The sequence below is a fragment of the Kryptolebias marmoratus genome, linkage group LG5, assembly GCF_001649575.2.
Source record: "Kryptolebias marmoratus isolate JLee-2015 linkage group LG5, ASM164957v2, whole genome shotgun sequence".
Taxonomy (NCBI): domain Eukaryota; kingdom Metazoa; phylum Chordata; class Actinopteri; order Cyprinodontiformes; family Rivulidae; genus Kryptolebias; species Kryptolebias marmoratus.
Window position 1 is genome coordinate 5,899,782 of NC_051434.1, and position 16,247 is coordinate 5,916,028.

At 44.6% G+C, this 16,247-nt stretch overlaps 2 protein-coding genes across 5 annotated transcripts in view; one reads left to right on the forward strand and one right to left on the reverse strand.

Annotated features, from left to right (window-relative positions):
- Nucleotides 1-3,630, forward strand: part of ext1b (exostosin glycosyltransferase 1b) — a 126,571-nt gene extending 122,941 nt beyond the window's left edge. For all 4 annotated transcript variants that reach the window (XM_037975631.1, XM_037975630.1, XM_025008921.2 and 1 more), the window contains one exon: nucleotides 503-3,630. In XM_037975631.1, the coding sequence (XP_037831559.1) occupies nucleotides 503-688 (186 nt within the window). In that variant the 3' untranslated portion in view covers nucleotides 689-3,630. The remainder of the gene's footprint in view (nucleotides 1-502) is intronic.
- Nucleotides 3,631-6,826: 3,196 nt separating this feature from the next.
- The window catches only part of med30 (mediator complex subunit 30), a 30,590-nt gene continuing 21,169 nt past the window's right edge, over nucleotides 6,827-16,247 (reverse strand). Inside the window, exon 5 of the mRNA XM_017429617.3 lies at nucleotides 6,827-7,417. Coding sequence (XP_017285106.1) covers nucleotides 7,322-7,417 — 96 coding nt within the window. The 3' untranslated portion in view covers nucleotides 6,827-7,321. The remainder of the gene's footprint in view (nucleotides 7,418-16,247) is intronic.

Genomic DNA, 16,247 nt, shown 5'->3' on the forward strand with positions numbered 1-16,247 from the left:
AACTGGATGAGCTCAGAGGTTTTATAGAATCCTCGTTTTAAAGGAAGCCAACTGATCAGAGCGGCGTCTGCTCGCTCTGCAGCCCGGCGCCGCTTCTTAGCGTCCAACAACCGCCGCAGCAGATGATTTATGGAGGAATGTAAATGTTAGTTGTCGCTTGGTCGTTCTTCCCTTGTCACTGTGGCTGAACTTATTGGATCAAAGGTTGCAGATGAGTTATTACCGACTCTTTTATTTGTTTCCCAGCAATAATATGAAGCAACAGAGCCAAACATTTGTCTCCACAAATCATAAATGTTCCAAAAACGTTTCACCGCAGATTCAAGTTGTTTATTGATGTTAATAATTGTGTTTATCGTTATTTTCATTGTGCAGCTTTTCTGATTCTTTAGACTTGTCTTGAAATGTTTCAATCTGATCATAACCGTCTCCGTACCTTAAAACAACACACTTCAATCATCTTTTTATCAGAAGACCTGATCCTGTCCTTTCTCCCCCCCAGTCTTCGAGGGCGTCCCGCTGGGCCGACCCGGACCACTTCGCCCAGCGGCAGACCTGCATGAACAAGTTCGCCAGCTGGTTTGGCACCATGCCGCTCATCCACTCCCAGATGAGACTGGACCCCGTTCTCTTCAAGGACCAGGTCTCCATCCTCCGCAAAAAATACAGGGACATCGAGAGGCTCTGACAGGACCGGCGCCCCCTCGGGGGAGACCCCACGCAGGGGGAGAGGGACTCGGTGGAGAGTCGGAGGACTCGGACTACAGCGGGAGGGACAGGGAGAGACGCTGCTCTGTCTTCCACTCAGCACATTGCCAATGACCACAGCTCTGCTGCTGCTGCTGCCAGGAGTTGATGCAGAAGAAGAAAAAAAACACCTAGATTTGGATTTGACAAAGACAAAAACATGCCAAACCGTACTGTTTGTTCCCCAAACACACGGCACACACTACTGACCACAGGAATGGTGGGAGAGAATATTTTTTTGTACGACGAGGACGACATCCTGCTCTCTGCACACGCGCAGGATGTTGGAGGAGGGAAGGTATTTGTGATGGCTAACCTGGCAACCCAACCTACCACGACTCCTACGGGTCGCCCCTGGCAACCCTGCCTCATCTGCGTCGGGACACCAAACTGGACTCGGAACACAATCCCGCTTTGTTTCCACTGATGAGGTAAAGGCTGTTAATCCGGAGTCCTGACATCCTTAAATCTGCTCATTCCTTCACGTGTTTACGCCTCTTCTGATGCTCTATCTGCTCGCCTTTTATCGCAGAGGAAAGTTAGAAAAACGTCTCATTTCATTTTCCATTTCCCCTCCCGTGCTCCGCCGCAGCAGTTCTTATTTCCCTTTTCGCTCCCCCCCCTCCCGTCTGCGTGTGTTTGCGTGCACAGAGCCTTGAAAAGTTGGCTCATCCAACCATAAGCTCAAGCAGAGTCCATTTTCCCTCCAATGGAAACGAACATTTGTGGATGAAATGGAGCAGAACGTTGCATTCTAACCCAAACCTTGTTTTGATTTTATTTTTTTCCCCCTTTCTGCATGCTCTCTGAGCACTATCCTTGCTGCAGGTCTGAGACCAGCTTCAGTCCCAGCCTTTAAACGTCGTCACGTTTTTTTTTCCCCTCGACATATCGGACGACCTCTGAGCCGTTAAATCAACAAAAGCTTTCGGCCTCAATTAGATAAACGGTTTGGCTCCCGGGAGACGAGCTGTTGATGAAAACATCGAACATTTCCCCTCTTTGTGCTTCATCTGCCGCATTAAAAGGATGGTTCACGCCGTTTAATGTGGGGTTCTGTGAGAAGGCTATGAACAAGCAACATCTTACCTGCGGACCAAAGCTCTTTGATTGGCCTCAGTGTGGAGGAATGGTTTACTTCAGAGCAACACTAAGATTAAAGTGGATCGTTGCCGCCTTAGAAGTACTCCAATCTCAAAAAACATTAGATTACGCAGTTATCTGCAGATGGCAGCTACCTGTAGCACTTCCAGCAGGAATAACCATGTAGTTTATAAAGCAAGAATTAGCATCAAAGTTTAGGTGTGAGCTGTGATTATAAAACTGGTAAAAAAATTAAAAAAAAAACATTTCAAATCATTCATGCCTAATAAAGAGTAACGTTAAAAAACAATTAAAGGCTGCTAACGTGATTAGCATGATGTTTATCACTGAAAATTTACTCAAAAATCAAAACAATGACTTCAGCAAAGAAAAGAAAAGTCAAACCTTTCAGCTTTGTTGCAACTACAGGAAGCTACGGCAACTCTGCTGGGACAAACCAATCTATCACACGTCTAAAAATAGACTTTACCTCCCAATACCAGTAATCCGGTTTATATGACACCATTATTCTGGCACACAGACATGATATTCATAGTGGAAGTGCTACAGCTAGCTGCTGCTGCCTCTATTTGCACTAAAACATGTAATGTGAAATTGTTGGTGATTTAAAGGTTCACACAGAGAGATTGGAGTTGTTTTAAGATGGTATTAATCTGCTGCAGGTTGGATATTAATCGTTCCTAACCTTTCTACAGAACCCCACTTCAAAAGATCTGAATTATTCCTTTAAGTGTCCAGAGTAAAAGCTATTAGTGGCCTTTCTGTCCCCATTTAACTGTAATGTTTTGGTAAAACATATCTCACGTCTTTGTTTTGAATCTGGTCCTGATCGAATCAACATCCAGCCTTTAACGTCTGCCTGTCGGAGTTCCTCGTTGATCAACCCGTTCCACATTCCTGCCACCAGCTCCGTGCACGTTGGTTAAAAACGAGAACATTACGCCTAATCCTGCGTCTCTCAGGACGGCGTCAGTATTTATTCAGCTTATTTCCTGCGTGCTGCGCCGATATCGTGTCGAAAGCATCCATCACCCTCTAATGTATTTCTAATTCGGCAGCGGCTCTAACTCCTGAAAAGATCGCATACACCAGTGATCTAGGATTGGATTGGGCTGCGCCATCTTGGCTCTCGGCGGGAGTCAAATTATAAAGACTACACCAACTGACAGGAGGAATAACAAGCAGCTGGGTCCCTCCGCTCCAGATTCCTCCCCCGCCTGCGTTTTACAATAATGGGCTGAAGTTTTGCTCAAATCGCCTGTTTCCCTCCACTAAACCGCCTCCTTTTGTTTCGTCAGGGGGAACTTTATGCAAGTTATTATCTGGCACTTCGGAGCAGAATGAAAGAAAGTTTACCTAAAATGTTCCGGGCCGGGCCGGCGCCGCTGGAACCTCGCCTGTTCTTGATTTGTGCCTTTTCTCGGCGGTCCAGTTCTGCTGGAAACGGCAGACCGCACTGAATATTTAAACATCGTTAAGCTTCATACACTGGATGAGTCGCAGCTTCCATTCGCCCATTTCCATGTTGTGTTTGGACACTGTTGCTACGGTGACGACACATGACCACTTCCTGTTTCTGACGACATATCCGGTCAGTGATTAAAAGAGAAACGAACTAAAAACACGTTGAGCCCAGCTGTCCTGATGCCTTTCCTCCCTCCTTCCTTGTAATTAAGAGAAGACTTTTATAGAGGCCACAAATGAAATAGATAAATGTCAATTTTGTAAGAATGATTTATAAAAAATAAAAAAAAGAAAATAAACTCATATTTGATTATACTTGGAAGTCTTTGTGTCTTTTGTTAAACTCCGTCAGTGGCTTTTAGTTTGAAATCCAAACGCTCCAGGAAACTCTTAGTCAGACCCACTTTCACCACGATGTGCGGGGAATTAAAACCTTTACTTACCGGAGATCCTGTCTGAGACCTCGCCGTCACACGTCTCTGGTCTGTGGATGGTCTGAGCGACAAAACCAATAAAACACCGAATGTCCCTGTCTCAGTCAAAACAGTGCATCTGTTTAACAACTAGTATCTTACCTGTTGTAGATAGCTCTTTGAGCGACTGTTGAAGTTAAGTTTTAAACCTCTGTGGGAGTAAGGGGTGCCTGGGTTGCTTCTGAAGGATTCTCCAAAACACGAGCTCGTTCACGGTGCGGGTTGGACTCCCATCAGGGCTGTCCCTCGTCTCCGGTCCTGTCTGTGGTGTTCGTGGGCAGGGTCTCGAGGCGCAGTTGTGGAGGGGAGGGTGTGTGGGAACCTCAGGGTCTCGTCTCTGCTTTTAGCAGATGATGTGGTTCTGTTGGAGTCTTCAGGATGAGAGTCGGCTCCTCCGGGTCGGGGGAGAGTCTCTGCCTTAAGTGGAGGAGTTCTTGTTCCCGAGTGATGGGAGGACGAAGCGGGAAATGGACCGATGGACTGGTGCCTCGTCTTCAGTAAGGAGGGTGTTGAGTCGAAAGGCAGAACTCTCTGGTCCATCTACGGTCAGGAGGTTTGGCTCAGGGCTGAAAGAACCTTAGAGATGAGGTGAGGAGCTCGGAGTAGAGCCGCCGCTGCTCCTCCTCATCGAAAGGAGCCACTTGAGGTGGTTCAGGCACCTGATTAAGACGCCTCCCTTTGAAGGTTTTCCAGGCATGTCCCACTGGGAAGAGACCCAGAACTCCCTGGCGGGATTCTGGATCCTCTCTGGCCTGGGACCACCTCCTCCAGGAGGAGCTGGAGAGGGTCTCTGTGGGGAGGCAGGTCTGGGTTCCTCTCCTGGACCTGCTGCCTCTGCGACCCGACCACAGAGAAGTGCTAGAAGATGGATTTTTAAACTACTGACAAGCTAATGGCTAGTCCCAGCAGGGCAGAGAGCACATTGGACTGCTGCCGCCTTAAAAAAGTTCCAATTAAAAATATCCACAGCAGTTCATGCAGGAGCTGTTTTTACAAACTTTTACACCCCAACAGGTTCACAGATTTTATCCTGTGGTTAAAACAGCAGCTAGCTGTAGCATTTCCTGCAGGAATAACAGCGTTAGCATTCACTGTTATGGAGTTTTAAGATGATTACAATCCACTTTGGGCTTGACCCTACTTGGACCAGCTGATCTGGTTACTCTAAAGAGCCACCTGCAGCAGGTAGGATATTTACTGCTCATTACCTTCACACACAGCCCCACTCCTGAAGCATAAAACCTGTTTTTGTCCAGTTAGCAAAATATCTTGTGAACTCTCAGTAAATAACCACTTCCTGCACGTCTACAGCTGATGAACTCGTGGAGTCAACCAATTCAAGATGGCCACCACAGCTAAGCGAACATGGCAAACACAAAAATGGCTTCAGCCCAGCTGATTTCACAGATACAGAGTTCAAATTTAGCATCGTCAACACGTAATCTGAGCGCTAACCGTGTCTGTTAGCAAAATATCTCATGAACCACAAACTGGATCCTAATGAAACTCTCAGGATGTAACCCCAAATCAAGATGGCTGCCACAGCCAAGCAAACACAAAAACAGATATTGGGCGTGTTGGTAGCTGAGTCATCCAAGGTTTGACCAAACATGGCGGGCGACAGGCATTCCTCCAGGGAAGGTTCGGCCTACAACAACATTATTAATATGACCGAAGCTGCTGAAACAGACGGTTGCTTCGGCGCAGCTCCACACGGTTTTAGTTTTTCCATTTCCTCATCGGAGGCAGGAGTATGACCTCTGCCTCGGCTGAATGAAAACTCTCTATTTGTACAGTAATAATAGTCCTTCAGCGCAGCGCTGCCCTCTGAGAAATAATAACCACCTCTGAGGGGGGGGTTTATTAGTCACCACTCAGAACATTGATTTTTTTTTTTTACTCTGCTGAAAGCTTTCTCATGGCTCCAAACGCTGCGTCTCCCTGCGGACACAAGCTTGGTGACGTGCCTCAGATCCGACCCGCAGCCCGTATCAGACGCGGGTCGTCCCCGTCCGCCGCGGCGTGCGTGCAGGTCTGAGCCTCACAGCTCGGATCTATAAAAGAGAGTCTCTGAAAGCGAAAACACAAAACTCCAGCCGAGCCCGAGAGCGCCACAAAGCTCGTCTTCATCAGAACAGGGGGACGCACTTCAGACCCTCAGGAGCGACACGTTTCAGCTGGTTTTATAATCAACCTTTAACAAAAAGGAGAAGAGCTGAAGACTTCCTCACCTGTTAGACGATTAATGAGCTTCTCAGATATAATCATTTTAAAACTCCTGATTCAGTCATCCTCACAGGGAAGTCACGACTCATTTAAAGCCAGCAGCTAAAACATTTAGCTTCCAGTTTCCAACTCCAGACAGAAACTTTAGATTTTTAGACAAAACTGTTGAAAATATCAGGATTAATTAAAGTTAAAATTCGTGAATTTATTCTAGTAAACCTTAAAATATTAAGCTATGAGCCACTGAACGAGCCTCTTTTCAACTAAATAGTAAATAATAAAACTGACCCCCCCCCCCGTCCTAATACGAGAGACGATGAACAGAGCTGTGCAAAAGTCTTGAGCCATCCCTCATTTCTTTGCAGCCTTTAAAATGCTCCCGAGTAAAATCCTTTAAAAGTTTCTGAAGGATGCTTTTCAGTCCAGTCTCATCACGAAGCAACTAAAAGGCTCGTTTTTGCGTTTTATTTGTCTGTTAGCAAAATATGTCATGAACCAGAGGACAGATGTGACCACTGGATTAACATCTGCAACTTTATATCCTCTTCAGTCTCCAGAGTGGAGCTGAACGAAGCACATCCATCAGACTTTGTCCTTCAGGAAGCTGGAGAACGACTCAGCTGGTGGAGTTTACACAATTAAATCCAACAAACTGAACCATTTCACCCGCAGGTTATCCATATCCACCTCCTCGTTCGCGCTCCCACGTTCGGCTCAGGAAACTGATCACGGAAAACAGCGAAGAGACCGGAGGAGTTCTTCTCATCTTTCAATTCGTTAGCTTCAAAACACTTAACAAACACAGACACCGCTTTTAAAATCACAAAAATGATTTATAGATCAGCAGAAAGTTGAACAGGAAGCTGTAACGTCTCGTCAGAACCAGACGATACGACATCAGACTGAAGAATGACGACTAGCTTAGCAAGAAATACAAGTCTGCCACAGTGCTCGGCGTACTGCTATTGGCTCCTAACGGCCATAAATCTTTATATTCACGTCTTCAGATGCGTTTAAGTCTAAGAGAAAGCACGCAAGGGATCAGAGTTTGATTAAATATTTCAACACGCTTCATTCCTTCATTCAACTAGTACCTGGAGACATAAAACAGATCCAACCTGACGCTGATTGAAATGCAGATTATCGAGGTAAACAGAAGCGCTCTTCCCCTTCGTGGTGTCCAGCTTCAAGCTTTTTCTGGAAGAAAAGTTTCTGTTTCTTGAGTAAAGTGCAGCCTCGGCCTGTAGTCATCAGCCTCCTCCTCCCGTCCTTCGTCTGGACTGTGTATGTGTGTGTGTGTGTGTGGCTCAGCTCCTGACAGCCAGCATGGAGTTGATCTCCCAGATGAGGTTGCGGAGCTGATCCATGATCTGCTTCAGCTGCTGATTCTTCTGCTTCAGCTTCTGCAGGAGAAAAAAAAAAAAGAGGAGAAAACAAACGGTTAAATTTAGGCATTGATGCTGATGAATGACGTTATAATTTAATCTAATAAAACCACAACGTTCTGATGCATGAACTGTACAGGAAGTCTAAAGAGAACCATCACGGTCACCATGGTAACCACATGTCTGTGTCTGTCGCTCCCTGACTGCCGGGTCAACGGGAGGCAGACAAACTAAAAGCTGTTCTTTTGTTTCTCCACTGGTTTCTGTAGGAGAAAAAAAAAAACTACTTTATTTTCAGGTTTGAAGAGAATATTTAAGTTTCTAGCCGCTCTCTGTATTCTGGAGGATCTGAGAGGAAAGTTCGGGACACGGTGGGCGAGACACGAACAAAACCGCCTCATTCTGATGTAGAATTTATTTATGTTGCCACAAAGAGGCGTGGGAGGGAGAAGAGTTTGTTGACAAGAGATTTGACAGCTGTCAGCTGAATGCTCTGTGGTTAAACCCTAAAAAAAACCAATGTAAAATACATGAAACTGTCCGTTCAGACATGGAAAGTCCAGCCGGCTGCGAATCAAACGGCTACAGAAGTCGATTTAAACTCAGACCGCTTCAACGCTTCGTTTCTGTTCGGCTCAGGCTAAATAAAATCCGTCCTGCTGGGTCAGCTGATAGTTTCCTAACAAACAAACAGAAAACAAGTGAAATCTGCAAATCAGTGCAGTCTGAACGCAGAGCACTGAAGGAAAGCAGCTAAAACTGATGTGGTAAAGTTAAACCAAGCAGAACTACAGCCTAAAACAGCAGAACTGGGATTGTAGCTAAAATCAGAAGTTCAAGTCACAGCACAGTATTCCAAACATTTTAACAGAGTATTCAGATGTAGTTTGGTTATAAATAAACGTACAGAAGGAACCAGGGGTGTTACATTATCGCCCGCCCTGACTGTAAGTATGACAGACCCGTTTAATGTCCGATAAAACCCTGGTCCTGGTCGGGCCACCATCCTGCAGGTTTGAGGTGTTTCTCTGCTCCTCAGCAGGAGTCTGTTCGTCACTCAGTCACTCAAAATGAGGCGTGTCACATCAGAGAAAACATCACATCTAAAACCTGCAGGATGGTGACCCGCCCTGAACTAGGACCAGGACCAGCTCTGCTGATCTGCGAGTCAACAGCTTCGTTTATGCAGAAACTAATAACGGCTCTTTCTGCTGGAGACCTCAAACAATAAAAATCAAGCCCAGCTGCCGAGTGTGGGCTGCGACAGGAAAAATAAATAAATAAATAAATAAATAAATAAATAAAAATAAAAACCCTCTCAGTTTGGAGGTTTGTGCAAATTTCGCAGCAGGGACACGAGGAGAGAGGAGGAACGGAGCTCCAGTATCTGCAGTGCAGTGAAATCTATTAAGATTAAATCCATCTCCCTCTCTGTAACACTCCTTTAGCCATGACTAATTAGCAGCCATTTCTGCGGTGCAGATAACACCTTGAGCAATCGATTTCACACCGCTCTCTTAATATCAACTGTTTAGCTGATTGTCCTTGAAGATATTCCAGAGTGAAGCGTTTGGAAACCTTCCAGCCGTTCTCTCGGGGGCCGTTTTAAAGCTTCTCCAGCTCCCTCCGCTCTTCCCTTATTTCCATCTCGCCGACTTTGATTCTGAGAGTGTGTGTCCGCGTGTGTGTGTGTGTTTTATGGGCTACGCCTCATTACTCTGACAAGTTGGTTTTGAAGTAACCCAGTCATTTTCCTCCGTATTAATGAGATAAAACCACTCCCACCCCCCGGACTCAAACAGTTTGTAAACAAAGACACTCAGACTTTTAATTGAAACAACTAAACTCATTTTGTTTAAAATTAAAGCCCCAGAATTCCCCGGAGGAATGCATGTCGCCCACCACCCGTCACGCTCTGAGGACGACTCTCAGCTCCCACCCCCTCAAAGTTCAGCTCAACATCTGCAAAACCCACCGAGATACGGACCGTCAGCTGAGGCGGCCATCTTAAATCGGGCGCCCAGTGATCGCTTTGCGTGACTGTTGCATCAAAGCCGACAGTGCTGCAGACAGGCATTTCTGTGCAGAGTTAGGGACGTGCTCTGCATTGTTACCCGAGGCTCCGACTCAGTGGAGTTTACAGATATTGAGGTAAAACTCGGTGTGGTAGTAGCTGAGAGTCATTCACCGCTTATAATGGGAGCTAACAGGTATTATATGAGACGGTGCTTTTTGTAATTTACAAGATTTGACCAAAACATCCCCCCTCCTCGTGAGAAGATCTTAGCCTAAAACTCTTCAGAGGATGCCAGATCTCTATTTTTATTTAGTTTTACTTCCCTGTAATCTGTTAAAGTGCTCCTGATCAGCAGGTCTTCAGACTTTAAGGACTTTAAAAGTGTCTCTTTGGATTTAAACTGCTTTTTTACTCATTTTCAGTCCAGCACCTGACCATTTTCAGAGGTTAAACCTGATAAATGACTCAACGAATGAACCCGTGTTTATAAGAATCCATTTTACATTTGATCTCTAGGCCCTTTGTTATCAGCAGCCTGACACAGAACAATGTTTGAGACTTTAGCTCCAATAACATGATTCCCAAAGAGCTATTAGCTGAAAACTGACGGATGATGCTTCTCTCAGGAAGGCGGCCGATTTAACTGACCAAAAATAAAATGAAATAAGATTAAAGGCGATTGGGCGTGGCTGTGCACACTTAGCTGAAGATACGGCTCATCACAGACCACTGTTCAGCTCCTCTGAGCAGGAATGCTCTTCTACATACCTTTTAAGTGTCTAAGTTCTTCTTAGTCTTGATTAATACGTTAATTTGAGTTCAGCAGTTATGCTCAGTGGAGAATATATCCTGTCGTGGTCAGGTTCTGGACTGACTGAGTGAAAAAGTAGCCAAAGCCCAAAGAAAGATTTGATCTGCTGACCATTAGAAGACAACGTGGATCTGTGGCTCTTTGGAAGCAAAACAATAAATTGGATCTTGATTTGTGAACAGGTGAGGAATAAAAAACACACGAGTGTTGTAAAAGCGTGTGGTGAGTCGGTGGAGCCTTTTATCGTATCTGCTGTGTGAGCACAGAGAGCCCGGCACACAAACCTCCGGCTGCAGCCAGGGCGCCCCGTTACACTTCCTGTTGTGTTGCACAAAGAGAAACACTTCCTGTCCTGGATTCACTCCGTTTACACCAAACTCTAATTAGTGCCCCTCATCGCTGTATATCAACCCAGGAGTTATTAAAACCCCGCTGCTGTGTGTGAGAGCTGGACGAGGAAGTCTGCGGCAGACCAGACCAGTCCGCTCTGCAAAGCAAGTTGGACAAATCCAGGATTACTTTGCATCTGCTGACCAGACGAAACCCAAAATCCCCCCCGGGGGGCAGCAGGTAGCTCTGCGTGCGCGGAAACTAAAACGCCTCGGAGCTGCGGGCGGCGGTTCGAGTCCCGCTCTGGAGCTCGACCCCAAACTCTCCGCCGCTGTGAAAGAAAAGCCAACGAATTCAAGCTTTCCTCAAAGCCTAAAGCGCTGAAATATAAAGCACTTTTCTCTTCTTCTTCATTTGCAAGAAACGGCAGTGGTAGTAGCTGACAGTAATCCCCGATCTGTACTCTGAGAGCTAGAAGCTCAGTAAAATCTTTATTTAAGATTCAAGATGGCCACCACAGCTGACTTGGCGAGCACAAAGATGGCTGTAACTCCTGTAGTGACAATCCGCACCAATCAAAACGTCTTCAGGAACTTCGTTTAAATACGTTTCTCTGCAAACCTGAACCCGAAATGTTCAAATGGAAGCGTCTCGTCTCGTCTAACCTGCACTTTTATTTTCAGCAGAACAAAACCGAACGAGAATCTTTTTGTCTACGGTTTAAATCAGGCCGCTTTAACCGGTTATTTGTTTCTTTACACCAAAGAGAAGTTAACAACAACCTTAAAATATCAAAGGAGAGTCGATTTCGAGAAAATCCTTCGGATTCAGAAGAAAAGAGCAGAGATTCCCTTTATTAGCTGGAGCCTTTTTTAGAAAAGAAAAATAAAAACAAAGCCAGCGGGGTAGTTAATCCGACATGAAGAAAGAGTTTCTGTTCCATCTCTTACATTCATCTCTGTGATTTTTCTTCATCACCCTCCTTTTTTTTCCCTCAGCTCCTCCAAAAATCTGATCAAAGAGGCCATCCCCAGCAGAAGGGTGGAAAAAAAAAGATGAATTTTTCATCGAAAGCACCGCATTAAGATTCTGCTCCGAGGAAAAACTTTGCCGCGAGAGAAGCTCTAACAGCTGTATCTCTGTGTGTTGTGTCAGAACGGATTTGGGCTCGGGCCACCAGAAGACTCTCTCCGAGCTGAAATCAATTAGACACAAATACGTTCACACAATCACGGCGTTGTCGGCCCGCTGGCATGAAATCAGGATCTGTAAACACTGTCAAACGTATGCAGTTCAGCGGTGCTTCTCCGGGCTGATCGAGCCTGATAACTGCAGTCTCTGCAATATTCATTCGGTTGCAATATCTCCACATTAAAGCTGACCGGGGAGGCTGTTTTCATTCATTAAACATTAAAGAAAAATCAAGCTGATTTTGTTATAATATCATTATGTGAAGACGATGAAGTCGTGAAGTCTTCTTCATCCTGGAGTAAAAACAACCAGCGCTCTCTGAGATAACAGAGGGTAAGAAAGGACTTCAATTAAAACGTGCGGAGACGCAGGCAGGAGGAGAGTCAGGAGGAGAGTCAGGAGGAGGACTGAAAGTAAAAAAAAATAAATAAATAAAAAGGTGCCTTCACTCAGGATTCCTCAGCTAATCCGTCCTGTCGCTGGCAACTCAAATCACAGCTTTGACTCCGACGGATCTGACTGAGAATTACAAGTGTAAGTGTCTGAGGGAGAGGAGAGGGGATTAGAGGAGGAGAGGAGAGGAGAGGAGAGGAGAGATCAGAGGTTGGTGATCTAGCCTCAGTATCTACAGGAACTTTGGAAGCCAACCATCCTCTGCAGGCGGCAGGTGTCAGAGGTCACAGGTGAGGATAAATCAGGAGCATCTATCAGTGTGGATGTGGGAGAAGTTACCGCCTTAAATACACAAATGTTTTATAAAATAAGAAGAGCAGCGACACAAACAAACCTTCTGAGCCTCAGTTTCCATAAACAGGCAGGAGGCTCCTCTGAGTTTCAGCCTCACCTGTTCAGAGAAACGAGTTAAAGATGGAGACGGTTCCAGACGAGCGAAGCTAAACGGAAACAGTTGGGTCTCCTGAAGAGAAATCAGGCCTGCACCTCGTCCTCCATCGGACACTACGGGCGCTCCGAACCAGAACCAGAACCTTCCTCGTTAGAAGACCAAAGAGACCCGACAGTCCAGGGTTCTGCAGCACGCTCAGAAAACAAACGCTTTAAAACGTCAACAAATCCTTTTATTAAAAAGGATTGAAGAGCCAGAAAGGAAAAATAAACTCGAGCAAAATGTAATTACGCTCTGAGGTTTTTAATAAACCAGACCAAACTTGGAAATCAGCCGTAGTTAAACGAAAAGGTGCTTTTATTTCTCCCAACCATAAACAAGTCACTAAATTATGCAAAAAAATGGAGACGGTCCTCGAGGAAATGTGAGTCCCTATTAGGAAGAAGAATTAGGACAACACAAACTCAAGGGGTTTACATTTTTAATGTCTAAATCCAGATGCTGTCAGACTCCAAACTTAATAATTGCTGTAATTTCTCCCCATAAAGTCGTTAAGTTGACGGGGATAAAATCTTGCCCGGAGCTTTTACCATTCGTACTTTTTTTAAATTTATGGCCTACCTTCGAAACGCGCCTGAAATAATCAGTCAGTAAATTTCTGCCTTCAGAGCCGGACCCGACAGCGTGCTGAAGCAGGAGAGGCTGAGGGAAACAAATAATTAAAAATAAATCAATCAATAAGCCCCTCATCACCTCACTAATATCATTAAATCAGCGGAACCATAAAATGTTATTTTTCTCCTGAGATCCATCAGAAAACAGACTGAACGACACAACTGCTCCTAAAAACAGAAGGAAATCCGGTCTTCCAAATAATTCACCTCAACTTATCACTGCAACATTATTAAAAGAGACTTTCTGTAAACTGTTCGCTGACAGATCAGACTTTATTCATTTAATTTCGGTTTTCTGGCCAACAGAGGCTTTACAGAAGTTTTCTTTTTAAAGTATTATTTTGATATAACGACAAAACTGCCTGTCAGAAATATTGTTTTTCTGTATAATCAGTGATTTGAGATGAATTATGTCGTCTCGTCTGAGGCTAACATTTACCACCAATCAGACCCTCCAGGATTTCGCGATGTTGCGATCGCAACTTTTAACGCAAAATCAAGCAAACCCTGCGAAATCGCAACTTTTTGCAACTTTGCCCAAAACACTGCAACTTTAACCCAATATTTATTGTTTCTGAAGTGATTCACCACCATTTCTGCGGTCTAGTGTCTTCTTTGTGGGTTTATGTAATGTGGAATACAAAATAACCCCAAATAACTCACGAAGAAGATACGTGACGTCACTTCCTGTTAACATAAGAATGCCGGGAGCGTGCAGGAGCAGCAACTGTGCGCTATACATGGTTATATTAGAGATAAAACATTAAAATACAATTAATGCTCAGGAGGTTGAAAGTATTTTTAAAGGCTGGTGTCGTTAGAAAAGCTTTAAATGATAAATCTGAGACTGTGATTATTCCCCCCCCCCCCATACAAAACAACATACATGTAAACTGAAGGAGTTTTTACACATTTATGAAAAGGTGTACCATTTCTTTATTTTATAAAATGTACAGAAACCAATTAATTACTTCCATTAATGGGTCTTATTGAATTAATTCTCCTTTTGTTGCAGATGGTTGACGACATTTTCACTACAAGCGTTTTCCTCCAGACATCTGATGAGGAGCAAAACGGCTGAATTTGTTTTTTTAAATCCAAGCATTAAAGCTCCAAACTCAGATTTTTCTACATTTCACATTTTGGTGCCATGCATGTAAAGAAACTCCACAAACAGCAGGAGAGTCTCAACTTTTTGTGCTTTTCGTCAAACTACAGCAGTAAATTCTTGACGATTTTGCTCAAGTAGTTTAATTACGACCACTCCAAGATTTCGTTTAGAGATCCAAGAATCCAGCAGGTACCCTGTAATCTGAATTTAAAAACGTTGATGTGCAAAGAGCAGAAGTGATGGAGGGAGTAATAAGCTGCTTACAGCCTCGGCCCGTCTGGGGAACCCAGTGACGCCAAATTGGTCCAAGTTTACCATCTGACGGTTTATCCACAGGGAACCCAGCCAAGCAGCTTTAATTTGCCTGACATCAGTTTTTTTTTTTTTTTAAAAAGGAAAAAAGCCTTAATTGACTTTGTAAACTTTATGGCTTTTACTCAGGAGGCGGGTTTAAGAGACAGATTGTTCTGTTTGGCATCGACTTTCCCAGGAGAGTGAAGTCTTTAAAGGGCTTCTGAAGGCAGATAAAAGCTCTCCCTTCCCGCAGTGGCAGAAATACAATCGTCATGTTGTCATCCCTGCGTACATCAACCAAGGGGGGGGGGGCTTTCGATGCGTCTTCGGCATCGAGGTGGAAAGCTTGCAGTGTCAGCCGGCTGTTGCAGAACGGTCGCCATCGATTCGGTATCCAAGGAGAGTCGCCCTCTCGCTCTCAGCTAAGCACTCGCGTCTTTGCCAGGTAGCCCTATTGATCGGGCTTTCCTCTGCAATTTGGTCCTCTCGAATAATAACCGAGGGGGTGGAAAATATCAGCGTGTGATCCCTTTAGTCGTAGTCCTCGCAGCTGTGCTGAAAAATGAGAGGAAGTTCACAAACTTCTGCTAAAAACTCAATCAGTCTGAGAGTTAATTCGTGCTTAACGTGAGCCACAGGAGCTCGAGCAGGGATTGAAATTCAAATCACAAATTTGCGGGTTTCGAAACGTATCGACAGGCACAAGAAAACTCCCTGTGGGTCCCGGAAAGAGCCCCGGCTGACAGGTGAAACCTCTTTGAACCGAAAACTAACAGACTAATGTGATTAAAGTGATCCCGACCCATCCGCTTGTAACTTTTGACACACAACAAAAAAGAGCCTTTTTTAAACAACAAATATCTCTAGATTTCAAGTAATGAGTAATAAATAATCAAAGAAACACCTGAGAGTCTTAAACACTAAGTCCTCCGGTCTCAGTCATTTCTGCCTCTTTATGTTTGAATTATTCATATTTCAGGGCTGAAACTAAAAATATTTCTACATAATTGGTCGGACAAGTGGATGGAAAATAAGAAAAACTTAGATGTTTTAAAGAAACTAATCAATATTTGTAAAAAAAAACTGAAAAGAAGGAAAATATATAGAAATGAGAGTTTTGCGTTTTGCACGGGGGTGTTTACATAAAAAGTAAGCCTTATTTTCATTTCTGTTGGGAAAACCTCAGTGGGATTTGTTGTGTTCCTCAGGTAGTTTGCTTCTTCTGTGCACGTGAAGTACACGTGTGCTTAGAGGAACATGAATGCACTAAAGCTGCCGTTTGGAAGGTGACGCCCGAGCGTCCAGGTTGTTTTCTGTACCCCTCAGATGTCCGTCATCCATCTCCACACAGAGTAAACATCGGGCTGTAAGGGTTTTAATCGGGCGGTGGAGGACTCCTATCAGGTTAAAAAAAGCTTTGATTTAAATGTTCCTAAAGAGCGAACGACAGTCCTTCAAAACGTCAAAAGCATCTTGTGCCTCAGCCGTGTGTTTAATTGGTTCAATCACTCAGGTACGCTTAAATCAGCTCTCCGGTGGCTCGTCTCTCCAGGAGCAGGAGAGGTTCTAATTACCT